Source organism: Styela clava, chromosome 12 (assembly GCF_964204865.1).
Source record: "Styela clava chromosome 12, kaStyClav1.hap1.2, whole genome shotgun sequence".
In the NCBI taxonomy this organism is placed as follows: domain Eukaryota; kingdom Metazoa; phylum Chordata; class Ascidiacea; order Stolidobranchia; family Styelidae; genus Styela; species Styela clava.
Genome location: NC_135261.1, coordinates 5,709,791 through 5,724,888, shown reverse-complemented (window position 1 = coordinate 5,724,888; position 15,098 = coordinate 5,709,791). Strand labels below are relative to the sequence as shown.

The following is a 15,098-nucleotide window of genomic DNA, read 5'->3' as shown; positions in this document are numbered from 1 at the left end:
GACGTTGGGTAGTCTCGAAGTATGTTAACCAAGATGGTAGACACTGGAACAGAGCATGTGTACCAGGTTAGGGTCAGGCCATACTTTTATTCCAATTTTCCTTATTTTAGTTCTATTACGATTTCGCTGACTAGCCTGGTGACTCCTGTAGTATTTGTACCTGAAATTATGGCCTAACCCCAACCTGGTACACATACTACATGCGATGTCCGCAATCTTGGTCCACATACTTCGGTAGTACAGGTCGTTATTTCTTGTTACCTCTTGATTGTTTTTGTCTGACATTGGTTATTACTTGGCATGTAAAGCAGTAATATTTTATTGGACACAGGATCTGAATATAGATTATTCTGCTGAATTGTTGTGAAAAAATGCCTTCTTTCTAAAACTAGAGCAAATTTTCAGTATTTTATCACAGAGACTATTACATCGCAGTAGAATGAAATGCTTTAATATCACATTTTTGTATTTTTCTGACCGGTACAGCCAAGCTTAAATTTGGACAAAAGGTACTACCTAAAATTGTAACTAAAACATATATCGTTTTAAAAATCCAGCCCAAAAGACCTGGTTCATATTGTAAGAAGATAAAAAGACTATATTTTGGATTTTAAAACTTCAATTTATATCTACATTTCAGGCAGCAGATAGCTATGCACTTTCAAACCAATCAAGATTGGACGTCACGTCTTCCTGACCATGTTTTAATTCAAATATTTTCATTGATGGACACGAAGTCATTGTCGATGCTGAAATGTGTTTGCAAAGATTTTCAGTTTCTCATTGACAGTTATGATGTCAGAGGTACTGACTCAATGTGGGTAAAAGATGAGAGGTGGGTGTGCTATCGAACCATTGGTGCTCCAGAGGTATGCGCACCAAGATGTCTCACAATCTGAATCCTAACCGGTACACGCATACTATGTTCAGGTTGTGCGCCATCTTGGTGCGCATACCTCTGGAGGTCCGAACCTTCTATATTTTTATGATGTAATTTGTGTTAGCAAATTTTACACTGAGCAAATGTTTGTTCTAGTGAGCATGAATATTTTAGGGTTGAGTTAACATAGTCCTAAACTTTGTGAAATATTATGGCATTTTAGGCTCGGCTGTTCCAGAGAATTCGAGTTACAGTACTTGACGTAACAGACTAGTGCGTGACATCGAAAGAAACGGTGTCAACCTAATCACACTCGAACCATGGAATGGGGATTCCATAGCTAGGCATAAGAAAATATGACCAGCACGCTTCAAAAACATAATGTTGCAAGCGCAAGAGATTGCAGTGTGCAAATAGTTTGGAGGGACTGCGCAATGGCGCACTTGCGCGCGCTCCTTCGATGGAACCTTGGATGTGATATCGGGTGTCCATAAAGTCTAAAAAAAATGGAAAATTGCAAAGGGAAATTATCGATATCATATATTGTTTTGGTCATCACAGATGTATCAAATGAAGTGAAAATATCTTAATAATTACTGAATAAAAACAACAAACCTGAGATATATTGAGAACTGACTTCATAACAAAATTGAAATTGTAAGAGGACTTTATGGACACCCTGTATAATGATTTGGCAATATTCATACACAAGTTTAAGATACGAGTAAAAAAGCCGGATGCATGTCGGTTATGCAGAGATTGGTTTATTTATTGAATCATAATCAACTGGATTCAAATTCTTGTTTAATTTCTATTACTGGCAACTCATTTGTTTTTCACTGTTATAATTGCTGTTATATACACTGTTGTAATTGCAATATCAATAAAAGATTGTCTAAACTAGCATCATCAAAACCTTTCTCATCAAAGAAACATGGCTTCTTGTAGTTTACAGAAATTGTATTAGACTTTGTTTTTGTGAACTTTTTGACTTCGAATCCTCCTTATACCGCCCCCCCCCCCCCCCCCCCCCCAGAAAATGTTTCTGACTATTCTCTTGGATTAACCACTATTTAGCATACATGTATTGTAAAGCAGCATTTTTTAAACTGGATAACTTGCACTTGGATGAAATTTTTGCAAACAAGAGGGATCTTTGTGATACTGTGGTAGCTCATGTTACTTATATCTGTACTCTCTTCACATGTAGTTGAGGATGCTGCATTGACCCTTGTCTCGAGCAAAATTGCGTAAATTGAGATTCGTTGTAATATTTAATACAATTTGCATGATTCTTAAAATTTTTGTTCACAGATACATTGACGATCCATGTCGATTCTGTCGGAAGCGTTTTACATCAGGCGATGTCTCAATGTGCCGATATCACGCTAAATCATATCATTGTGATCTTCCATACGGCCGATCGTACTGGATGTGCTGCTTCCAAATCGAGAGAAAAGCCCCTGGATGTCGAACTGGAATACACGATAACCATTGGTGTTCTGTCCCTGGTTTTCCTAAGAAATGCCAAGGCAATCAAGCACAATAACTTACTTTTTCAAATTTCATCTCGCTGTTTTTTATTTATTAATATTTCGTTATCGAATCCAACGTCCTTATAACAGCCCAAAAATCAATTTACAGATGCGAATATTCAAATTTAAATTAATTCATATACTAAACCCTTTTTCTGACTAAAATTTTTGGAATCTAATTTATCGTTGGAAAAAAATTGATAACATTGGAGTTATAACATCAAATTGTCAGCTTACTTGGCTCGTTCTGAAAATCTATAACTGGTTATCTGCTATGAAATTTGGGTACTCATGTAGTATGTGAACCAAGATGGCTGACACCTGAACGAAGTATGTTTACCAGGTTAGGGTTAAGCCATAATTTCAGGTACAAATACTACGGTAGTCACTTGGCTAGTCCCCGAACTAGTAATAGAACTAAAATAAGGAAAATTGGAATAAAATTATGCCCTAACCGTAGCCTGGTACACATATTACGTTCCAATGTTCGCCATCTTGTTTCACATATTACGGGACCGCCAAAATTTGAAATTGTCAATCGGTGCCAAGTTAACCACTGATAGTCGTAATATTCATCAGGTAGTTTTAGGTAGAGGTCCTTGAACCCTGAAGCACAAGTCATTCGAATCTCAAGTCCAGTAAATACTAAAATTACCACTGACGTTCAATTGACTTCGACTTTGAGATATAAGGTGACCCTAGTCCAGTTTGTGTCGAGTCACTGACTTTATTGTCTTAAATACTTTGAACCTCTGGCCAACCAATGTGGTCAGATAATAAAAAGTTGCCAGACTAACCTCGTGTTGCCTGTCCTCGAATCTTGTCAGCAAACTTGGTACAAAGTTTGCGAAATGTCCAATACCAGTACAAAAAAAAATACAACGATAGAATACCAATGGATTGTATTGGGTGCTCAAATATGTTTAAAAATACTGTTGATATACAATGAAGGGTATATGAAATTTAGGAATATCTAGAATATTTTTGAAGCTGCTTTAAATAAATTTTACATCAAATTCAAAACCAAACAATATGGAAAATTTACCAAGTATGGTGTTTTTCTTTTTAACAATGCACAATCCAGGTAATATCGGATATTGCAGATTCAGAAATATTTACGTTTATGGTATTATAAATTATTCAAATTTGGACATTCTCAGTTCTTTGTATTCTCTCAATGATCATGAGTATTCTCTCCAAAATCAATTTCATATATTTTTATTCAGCATTTGATGTTGTGATGTCTTACATTAACAGTACTATATCAAAAATGCATCATTGAGTCATTATCGGGGCTCTCAGTTAAATTTTCAAAACAAGAATATGAGATCGTGAATGGATGGCTAAGTGCAGTTGTGTGCGACTTGCGGGTCAAATGCAGCCCACAAGGGAAAATTGTGCAACCCACCGAAAGGAAACAATTTTAGTTTAATCTGTTACATGCTTGTAATTCTGATCCTTTTGCTCTGCGAACCCTGTACCTGTGTCCAATTCATTATATATGCATATGATGTTACAATGCTTTTTTGCGGCTGCAACTACTAGAAAGACTATGTTAAATAAAGTTATGGTCTGTGGTTTCACCCAGTTATTTCTCTCTGGCCCTCCTGTTTTAAAGGTTGCCTACCCCTGGCTTAGTGGTTGACTTTGTTGGCATTGCATGCCCCACCACCTCACCCAGAATGTAATAAACTGAGCAGGCAGGGCCGAAATATTTTAGCCTTTCAATAAATAGTAAATCCTTTTAAATCAGGTGATACTTGTGCATGGCCATGCTCGAAGAGAATGCATTGAATAAGCATCTTAATGAATCCACTGGTTGAGGTTGTTAAGCTTTTTATGATTCTGCGATGCATTTTGACACAATTTAAGAATAATAAATGTCTATATAAAAAGAAATATTTATTGTAATTCCTATAGTTTCTGTTCCGTGAAATATTTTAATTATTCGTCTTGTTTATATAATTAATACTCATTGTAATAAGAATATCTGTGGACTTTATATTGGTATTTATAATTAGATTAATAACTTGAACTAACTAATACACATATCATGTCTAAGAATCGTGTAGTTTGGATGTGTAATATTTTAAATTCAGTGAAATTGCTGGTAAATTTGTGTTATTTACAATTTGATGAGTTTGTCGCAAGAATGTGTAGTCTGGGTAAATTTACAATTGAATAAAATATTGCTCGGACCAGGGGCATAGGTAAAAATTTTCAAAGGGTGGGGATTCTGACATTTCTAATTACCAAGTTAGACCGTATATCAGACAGAGAGTCCAGCCGGAAATTAGGGTGTCACATGGGTCTTGACGGTCTAAAAAATTGTTTCTTGCTATGTATGATACAAAAAAATTTCATTTTACATTTCAAAATTTCAACTCCCAATTCTGACAAAAACTTTGGATTATGCAAGCCTTCGTTAATAGAAAATTCAAATCTCTTAGTAAATGTTTTTTGGTCCTCCTGAAGTATGCGCACCAAGATGTCGCACAACCTGAACCCTAACCTGGTCACAACCTGAGTTCAGGTCGTGCGCCATCTTGGTGTGCAATCTTAGGAGGTTCTGTTTTTTTTAATTTCGGTCTAAATTTAGATATTATTTATCACCATTAAATTTGATGAACCATCGTTATGGCAAAATGAAAGGGTGAAAGAATGACATGTGTATGTAACTGGTAATAGTTATCCCAAATCAGAATTTTATTTTTAAAAGTTGATTAGTGTACTCATTAGAAATACAGTATAACATTTACTTCATGTATTTCTTCTGTTTCAAAACTAATTCAAATTGGAAGCTATGAATCTCTCATATGTTCAATTATACATTGAGAAGATGATGCTTGTTTAACTGCTTGGCACATTTATGGTTTTAGATTCGCCAGATTTTTCGTGTTTTTCATTTGTCCAAAAAATTAAGTGTGAAAGCTTAATCAGATGCTACAAAGTCTACGATATTTCTTGTCTTTATTTATTTTATTGTTCGCTATTTTTTCATTGTTGCACAGTAATATTAATTTCGTTGTTGCTCCTAAATAAATCCTGTCAAGAAATGAAACGAGAATATCGGTCAGAGACTGAAGACTTATCGATCGAAAGTTAGGGGATCCCCCAAAACAGCGCTCTTTTTCCATAGTGACACCTTGTGTCCCATCACTAATTAATTAATAGCGAGCTAATTATACGACATAATTCATCCAAAATCAATAGGCTTCTGGTACGACCTATGATGAATGCACATGCAAAATCTGGAGCATATTCAATCTCGCTTTCGTGAGATATCGCGTACATCTAACAGACAGATACCTATCAACATACTTACCGATTAAAATCGATAAGTAATAAGGATGCTGCTGGGGTGTTCATAGGGCACTTCTGTAGTGAGTGTACCACGTTAGGGTTAGGCAATAATTTTATTCCGATTTTCCTCATTTTAATTCTATTACGAGTTCGGGGACTGTTATGTTAGCCAAGTGAAAATACCCCCTGCCCATGGGTTTCAGTCCTTTCACACAACTTGATGTAAAGTAGGCGAACAAAATTAGTTACCTCCATATTGGTACACACACTTCTGAAGTGCCCATTATAGACTTTGGTCGTTTTCGGCATATAATCGCTAAACTCCGTTCGTGAAACTATCTCTGAATCCTATATTAGAAGGTTGATGAGCTACATAGATTTGGAAAGACAAGTGCATGGGTGGGAAATTTTTTTTTGCATGCGCAGCATTCAGAAAATCGTTTTTGCAAAGAACGTATTGAAAACGAGTACATACTTGTATTTTCATAAGACCGGTATCATATAATTACTTTTAGTTTAATATATAAAATATCCAAAATTAAAGATTGCAAAAGAGTTATATTAAATCACAAAGTAAAATAATCAACTGGTACGATTTCATTTGACAAAACAAAGTAACTAGTTGATAATGTTCAGGAAAAAAATTGCGACCTTCTCCGGTAGTAATGGACTGCATGCCGGCCGTAGTTTGCCCATCTCTGAACGAGTGGCATCCTGCTTCGTCACAATGCGTCTGCATTGAGAGGTCGTGACGAAAGGATCGTTCATCAGAAGTAGTCGACGCATGCCGAGATACCCTGATAGCGTCTTGATTCGCCATACGTCATACGCAGGAGTTTTGCGATAATTTAGTGATGGTCAGGCCTTTTAGGCAATTAATACCTTGTTACTGCATATAATTAATACGTTGAAACTTTGAACGCAGCGGATGTAAACGAATGTAGTGCCACGATATAGAATACTCCCATAACTCGTTTCCTTTGCAATTATTCCCCCAACCAAAAAAGGGCTGTGGCGGTAGTAAGCGCCAGAGTAAAGAGCACTAAAGTCGTACAGTCCGTGAAAGGTTGAGAAACACTGACATAGAGCGTGAGCTACGGGTTTCCCGAAAATAGGACCTACCCCTAGAATAAGACCTAGCCTGAATTTTAAAAATTATTTTAATATAAGCCTTTAAAATAAGAGCTAGTCAATAACACGAAATTTGTTTTGACCTAGTCGACAGCAAGAAATCTCTCTTACACGTTTTGAATGATTCATAATCAATGTTTTCCAGCTATTTTGAATAAAAACGTGTTATATTTTGTATATTTGAAAATCTCGTATTTCTCTTTTTGTAATTTTCTTTTTGATAGATGAAAAAACTGACATCCCCCCAAAAATAAGCCCTAGTACTATTTTCGGAAGATATTTGAAATAAGAAGACCCAGTCTTATTTTCAGGGAAACACGGTAATCTTCGTCATGAAAATTCAAGCTAGGGTTGCCAACTTTGTGTTAAATAAACCATTCCGGGACACCTTAATGTCTAAAATTGATGCAACAAAAGCTTGTGAAAAACGAAAGACATCTCCAAGGCAACAGTGTGCGTCGAAGAGTGATAATCGCGCAGCATTATTTTCACAAATTCAAGCCGTTTAAATAATCTTATCATAATCAAAAACACTCTTGAAATGTTGAATGTTCAAGGCAGTGGTTCTTGAACTTTTTGAGCCGCGCCCCCCTTTGAAAAATTTCACAAACTTCGCGCCCCCCCCCCCCCCCCCTCTCTTTTTGCTTTGAAAAAATGCTTTTGTGATGGGCAGGTTGCTAAACATTACAAAAGCGCGTTAAGAGTGTTGGTCTCATAGCGTCATTGCTCAGATTATTTAGGCATAAAACGCATCGGAGTACAACTTCGCCATTCACTGTCGTATGTATAAAGCCAAATAGTGGCCATCAGACATTCTCGTTTTTCCGCTCAGTTTGCAATACCTGGTAAAGTCAAACTATTTTTTAAGTAAAACTAAACACGAAACCTATTCATAAATGTATTTTCGTTCACATAAGACACGTGACATTTCAATCAATTGTTCACTTCATCACTATTGAGCAATGCAAAAATTATTTACTGCAACAACTATTTACTTTACTGTTTATTTACTAAGCAACAATTACAGACTTCTTAGCTTTCCTAACGTTTCCAAAATTCACTACCAATACATTTGGACAACCACCCGGTTAAAAAATACAGTTTACAAAATGGAGAATTGCGAATGAATTTATGTAAATTTAAATGCAGTTCATTTTTTAATAGTCATTATGCATGTGGATGTTTCCCCGGCCCTCGATTGCTGAAAATAAAGTCGCTAAGCCGTTTGCGATTGCATTTTGTTTAAATCTCAATTGTTTTCATTAGCTTGACGTTATTTAAGCCGTGAAAATTGCAGGGACAGCTCATATTCTATCCAATTAAAGAGTCCAGCTGCTCACTAACACAAATGTATTTCTGTAACGTTTCGTCCTACCAGAGTCAGACTTCCTCAGACAAGCAGTTTACAACAACTGCAGGAATACGAACCAAAACAAAATGTAATCGGGCACTTTGCCACACATTTTTATGTCCGCGGATTACCGTGGTATTTTGGGGCAGTGGTGCTCTTATTTTATTGACGCAATCGCAGATTTAATTTATCACAATTAAATAAATAAGTCAACCATTAAATATGGATATCAGTCATGGATTAAATATTTTATTCAACAGAAAAACCATCACATATCCATTGAAAAAGTTGGGTTTTTCAACGAGTGGCGTAATCTCAATGACTGACTCAGGAGCCGTACCGCGGGGATTTCGAGTCGTTGAATATGTATTTTCCATCTACTAATATACTTTATATTTATTTTCATTGTACCAAATTAAATAAACTACGATAATTAAATATACGACGATAACAAATTCGCATGAGCGCAATATATATCAAAACTAAATATAATCGGGCAGTGGATCACACATTATTATGTCCGTGGATTGGCGTGGTATTTTAGATTGGTAATGACTAATGAGTTTATTTTGTCGTAAGTCGCCGCAACCGCGAGTTACCTTGAACACAAATGAATTGAAATAGTGAGACATTTTGAATTCTTGTAGTTGTCATAGATTGAATATTACGAGACAGAAAAATTTATTATACCGCGAAAAAGCCGGTATTTTTAACGAACGCGGAGACCGTTTCAGGACCAGTTACATGGATATTTCCGATTTCATGTTGTGACCTCTCTTGTGATTTTTCATCTATTTTGCAATTGTTTAACTTATTTAATTGTTATGTCACCAGGAAGTCACAGTTGACGAAATAGTCTTATCCACAAGTTTAACTCACTTCTATTTGAATGACCCATACAGATATTCGCGTGAATTTCATCCATTTCCAGTTTTAAATGAAACCAGCACGTTTACATGGCGTTCTATCTTATCACGCTGTGATTGTCAATAAATTCCGGGACAACCCTAGACCAGCCCGGGACACGGGATTCCAGATGTTAATTCCGGGACGGTTGGTAGCTCTAATCTCAGCTCTGGAGCCGGGTAGATTGTCAGCACTCAGCAATAGCGGAATTGAAAAAAATGTAAGCAAGTGTTTACTCGGCCAAAAATATAGAAATGCACAGATATTGTGTTGTACAGAAACCTACGGTAATAAATGCGGAGATGATCAGGTCGGTTTCAGCAAAAATCAAATTTGACTATGGCAAAATGGTCTATCAGTTATGTCCCTCTCACAACTGCAACATTTTGACGAATATAGCTGTCAGGTTCGTCGCAAGTTACCCACTTGCTGCTGACGTCTAAAACAGTGGTTCTCAAACTTGTTAAGCCGCGGCTCATTTTTAAAATTTGCCAAGTGTCGCGCCCCACCTCAAAAATAACTAGCTAACAATAAGCTGCAAATAACAGACAGTAAAGCCGACAGTATCTGTTATGTGTTATTCAAAAAAACGTTGAAAATACGTGTGTGGAACCAATGACATTAAACAACATGATAGGCAACTCTGACGTCACTCCATAAGACTAAAGGCGAAAGATTGTATTTCATGATACGCTCCAATGCACATATTTCTCGTCGCCTTTTGGGTCCGTTTTCCGCTCGCTTTTGCTACTCGGCGTCTTTTTTACTAGTAGTACCTGCCTTTTTGCGCATGTAACGAAACAAAATAATCTCTATATCTAAGAAGTTTTGCTCACTTGGAAAGCTGGAATGGCGGGCAAGCTGTAAAGAGCAATTCTGGACATCATAGACGTTTTTTTTTATCAGAGAAGATTACAAACGCGATAGCGGAAAGATTTGTGTGGAACATTTTGCAGATAATGACAAAGTTCAAAGTTAGTAATTTTAATGTTTGCGCTTAATCATTAAAATTTCCTTTAAAGAGGGTGTCATACAAAACTGTGCTGTGATACAATTCCATAACACAAAGTTTGCACCTATCGAACTCGCTTTTGTAGGTGAATTTATTAGACATATTACATATTCATTTAATCGTAGGTAACATTGCTGGTACACAATGCATCGTAGATAGGTTTGTTTAAATTTAGGAATTTAGCTCATAGCCCACTAACTAATATTATCTTCTATGCAGGAGGTTGCAGGGCTGAATTCAACTTGCAGCCTTACCGATCACCTGACGATGCTCATTTAGTTTGGCTCGAGCAAGTCTTCTTGAAATTCTTGTGTGGATGGAAACTACCTATATTTTTTGCCTTCCTCCGATTTTAGACAAATTTATTCTGAGGGATTCCGCATATAATTCTCATTGATTGTTGGATGTTTATAATTCCTGTTGATTGTGAATTCTGATAATAACAAAGAGTTATTTTACCTAATTTACTGGCATCTTTTTCTTGTCAATACTCCAAGCTGAGGTAATAAACAAGACAATACATTTATGTCATCTGGAAGCAAAATATGCACACTAATTAATAGTTTGGCACATTGAGATAATACATCATGACAGAAAATACAAGTTAAAGATATGTATGACCATCACATGGTAATTAAAATTAAAAAAAAATTAATAGCGGCTGTGGAGTATGAAAAGTTCAAGACAAAGAAAAGTACAAATGTTCATAGCTCATGAACTCTCAATTTTGCCTCCATTGCTTTGTGAAGGCCAATATATTTCGAGTGGCTGAATTGGTTTACCTTTATGATAGCAACGATTTTGTATTTAATATAGCAAGATTATTTCAATTTAATTAAAGTGATATTATTTCCCAAAGCAATGCTTGAATCGTCTAGAATAGATCAGTGGTGTCAAACTCGTGGGTTTTCGAGAGCCGCATTGCATTTTGGAAATTGTAAAAAGAGCAGCAAACAGTTTATGATAATGTATACTTAAAAGATATTTTTAAGATAATTTTAGTTTGTGACATATATTGTGATGCAACTAAACAGTTGGATGAAGTTTTATTATTTTCTTCAATTTCAAATGCAATTACATATTAATATTTGCATTCCACTATTATTGCAACATTTGCAAGTTACTGTATTTATTATAAAAAATCATAAAATTCTATGTACAACCATCAAAATCATTTTTGAACAAGATTTGAATAAGGAAAGAATAATACTTAATCTTAATATATGAACCTAAAATTAACAAAAATACTACAACATAAACTCAATGTTTTAATAATTACATTTGTCCTGACGTTTGGCATATTTTTTGTGTCACCAGCATACTAAGGCCAGGCTGAAATGATTTTATAGTACCAACTCTAACTAACGAGGCCACATGATCATGGGTTAATCTGGATCTTTGCGAATGTTTAATTAATTCCAGTAATGCAAAAAAGTTACTTTTATCATTTCATGTATAGATCAGTAAAAAAACAAATCACAGATTTTTTCGACAAGACATTTTGCACCACATTGCGTGGCATAGGATTGCTTGAATTATTATTGATATTGATTTTTAGTAACTAAGTCGTTGTATAATTATATTAATATACAAGCACATGGAAATTTTCTGTTCGAAGTTGGTCTTCGAATTTGTCATATTGACTGCTGAGCTTATTGTGTTTTTTCATTGTATTGATGGAAATATGACGAATTAAGCAATGTGCTTCAGAATTTTGGGAAAAGCAGAAATGTTGCAACTCCCATTTTCTTCGAAAATGTCACCTTCTTCATGTACTTTGCGTTTAATTTAATCACTCAAGTGTTTTATTCAAGTATTCTTTTGCTAGCTTGATGTGTATTCTTAATTGGGTCAAAATGTGGACAAAAAAAATTAATATTCCAAAACTACTTTCAGTAAATTGTTTTTTGTGTGAATAATCAATTTCACTTTAAAAGGTTTGAAAAATCTATTACATTTAGATAAAAAAAAATCCAAAATACTATTACAATTATTGTTAAGCGTTCGAGGGACGCACTGGAAGTTCTCTGGGGCCGCGAGTTTGAGATCCCTGGTCTAGATTGAAGTTGTCCAAAAAATATATGATAGTATTTTATCATGAATGATTATTATACCCCTTCCGGAATTTCTTCTATAGTACTACCAAAAGTTGATGAACCGAATATAACACAGGTGCAGTGAGTTACCCGTAATTCTCATTTTCCAAAGCTGTTTTTAAGTATGTGTGGCGTGTTTTGTGTCTTTTTACGAATAATACCGCTTATGCAATCTTACGCTTTGGAATTTTTAGTTATTTTCCTCAAGTCCTGCAGGATGTGGGGGCCATACACAACTCTACCGGAGGGTCAAATGTCTTTGCATGCCTCCACAGGTTGTTTTTCTATTGCAAACATTTATGGAGTACTCTAATTATATTTATTGGAATCACATTGTCACTGATATGTCGCCAGACTTCTGATATCTCCCCTTCTGCTATAGTTGTCCTGTGAATAAATAATAGGAAATTGAGATTAGACGAATAGTTGAAAGTTTAGCTTTATGTCGGCTTAATTTTTTGATTGATATGCCTCTTGTGCTGCAGGAGTCTCACAATGCTTAGACAGGTTTGTCCACAACTTTCACATCTGAAGAAAGAGAGGAGATTTATTGTTTTTCGTTAAGAATAAATAAAGCAGTTTATATGATTTAGAATGGAAAAGCTAACAAATCCAATATCTCATGTTTTATGTAAAAAATATTTTACTGAATTTGGTATATAAACCAACTAATAAAAGGGTTTAGTCAGAAAATTACAAGCATTCGTGGCTCCAAATACTTGAGAGATCAGACTATACAATATAGACCGGTATGAGTGAAATGTTAGGTGAACTTGTTAACACTTTGATTCAATACGCAAATAAAAGTGAATGCGCAATAGTATGTTACAATAAGCAGCAATCAACAATGAGTATATATCCTCACTGATTAAAAAAATCTAACTGGAGGTGCATGAACTACTCGAAACCATAAGGGGTAAGTAAATATGTAATTTCGGCAAATGGGCAACTACGTACCGTACTGAATTAATAACTTCGTAGTATTTGACAAAGGCTGGCTTTCCCACATGTACTTAACAGTGCGATGCCCGGGTGTGATATACAACAATAGTATTTACCTTACCTTTTTCCGATTTCTTTTTACCTTAACTTTCCAAAATATCATTAAAATCGACAACAACTGTCAAAGCAGGCACGAACACCATTCGTGCTACGCCTTGAAAGCAGCACACATCCGCTCGTTTTCGTCTCGTCAAGTATGTGCATTGGAGCGTGGTATCGAATACGATCTTCGGACAAAAATGCCGGAGTTGCGCATCATGTTGTTTAATGTCATTGGTGGAACGTAAACGTAAGAAAGGTAAAGTGCTCCCGAAGTATGCGAACCAAGATGGCGGACATCGGAACGTAACATGGCTAACAGGTTAGGGTTAGGCGATAATTTTTTTCCAATTTTCCTTATTTTAGGCCTATTATCAGATCGAAGACTAGCCAAGAGCCTCCCGTAGTATTTATACCTAAAATTATGTCCTAACTCTAACCTAGTACACATATTACATTCCGATGTCCGCCATCTTGGTTCGCATACTTCGGGAGCCCCGAAATGTAAATATAAATATCCATAATAATGCTACAATCTTCCAAGAACGTTCCAAACAATCTGAACATTTAAGATGGAAATATAATAGTTTTAAACTTCGGTCGTTTTATGCATTGAGCTTCCAAATTTGCTCATATTCTCGCGTAAGTGGAATTTGGATATCTTTTTGTTCGAAAAGGTTAAACTGGTTCATCTGAAACGATGTGAAAATAAAAACTTACCCAATGCGACACGTTACCCAATCAGTGAATATTAATATTAGACATTAATACTAGATTGAAGTGTGTATACGGGTAGAGCTGAGCATTTTCAAATACCTGATGATTTTAGAATCAAATATTTTTTTCGAATCGAATCTCGAATACTTGGGAGTCGATGAGAGATATGTAACTGTATGCGACTTTTTTTATTGTAATTGGTCCTGCTAACACATGAATTACTGAAAACATATAATACATCACTCAGATAGATGGCTGTGCGTTCACACTCAATAAAGAACACGTTTTTTATTAACTCACTACAGAAAATAGTCACATGTCAGAATGGCGTTGATAAAAAAATATGACTCCAATGAATAAAAAATTGGGGAATTCACCTCGACCATTGGTCGAAAGAAAAAAAAACAATATGGCGGCGATTCGAAGTTTTACTCTAAACCGATTCGAATAATTTACTATTCGACTCGAAATGCCCAGCCCTACATATGGGCCGTTTTGCTAAATTGTTGTTGTTCGTCTTGTTGTTGGGGTAATTTGGGGGAGAAGTAATAATAGATTCACATGAAACATATTGGTTTTTAAATTAAATTACATTACATTTTTAAATTAAATTATTTTACATTATTAAATTTTTTTTGTTAATAAAAACATAACTTTTTATAAACACGATAACACATAAATACAATTGCACTTAAAATGAAAAAAATGAGTTCATGATATTTTCCACTTCTTTATGTGGTTCGACAATTTACATTGTTTAGTTAAGTTAGTTGAAACATATTAGTTCGTTTTCAGTGCCCAAATATTCAAGCATTTTTTTATTGGTATTAATATTATTTTTTACTCCAGCATAACAACGGACAGGCAAATCGCTGTTATATATAAAGAATTCGACGATTTTCTGTATTGGCCATTAGAGGCCTATCGAAGTGTCGTAGGGGTCAAAGTGAAAGCGTAAACACAAAAATTGCGTAAATTTTCTTCATATATGGACTTTCGGTATGTGTTACTATAAAAATACCGGCCAGTCTGTGATAAGCATCAATGCGGATACAGTACGTCTAGAAGATGTTTTTAAAGCAAAGGATGTATTATTTAAATATATCTTTATGACTTTCGATTACTA

General features: G+C 35.3%; 2 protein-coding genes and 1 long non-coding RNA gene across 3 annotated transcripts in view; all 3 read left to right on the top strand.

Moving 5' to 3' along the window:
* Window positions 1–5,476, top strand: part of LOC120329260 (uncharacterized) — a 30,871-nt gene extending 25,395 nt beyond the window's left edge. Inside the window, exons 9-10 of the mRNA XM_039395821.2 lie at window positions 641–835; window positions 2,195–5,476. Coding sequence (XP_039251755.2) covers window positions 641–835; window positions 2,195–2,429 — 430 coding nt within the window. The 3' untranslated portion in view covers window positions 2,430–5,476. The remainder of the gene's footprint in view (window positions 1–640; window positions 836–2,194) is intronic.
* Window positions 1–15,098, top strand: part of LOC120329543 (protein THEM6-like) — a 145,371-nt gene that overhangs the window by 49,512 nt on the left and 80,761 nt on the right. The gene's annotated exons all lie outside the window — the stretch shown is intronic.
* LOC144430821 (uncharacterized) lies at window positions 9,893–10,581 on the top strand. Its single transcript, XR_013479743.1, has 2 exons — window positions 9,893–10,080; window positions 10,338–10,581. It is a non-coding gene; the product is annotated as an uncharacterized LOC144430821 (long non-coding RNA).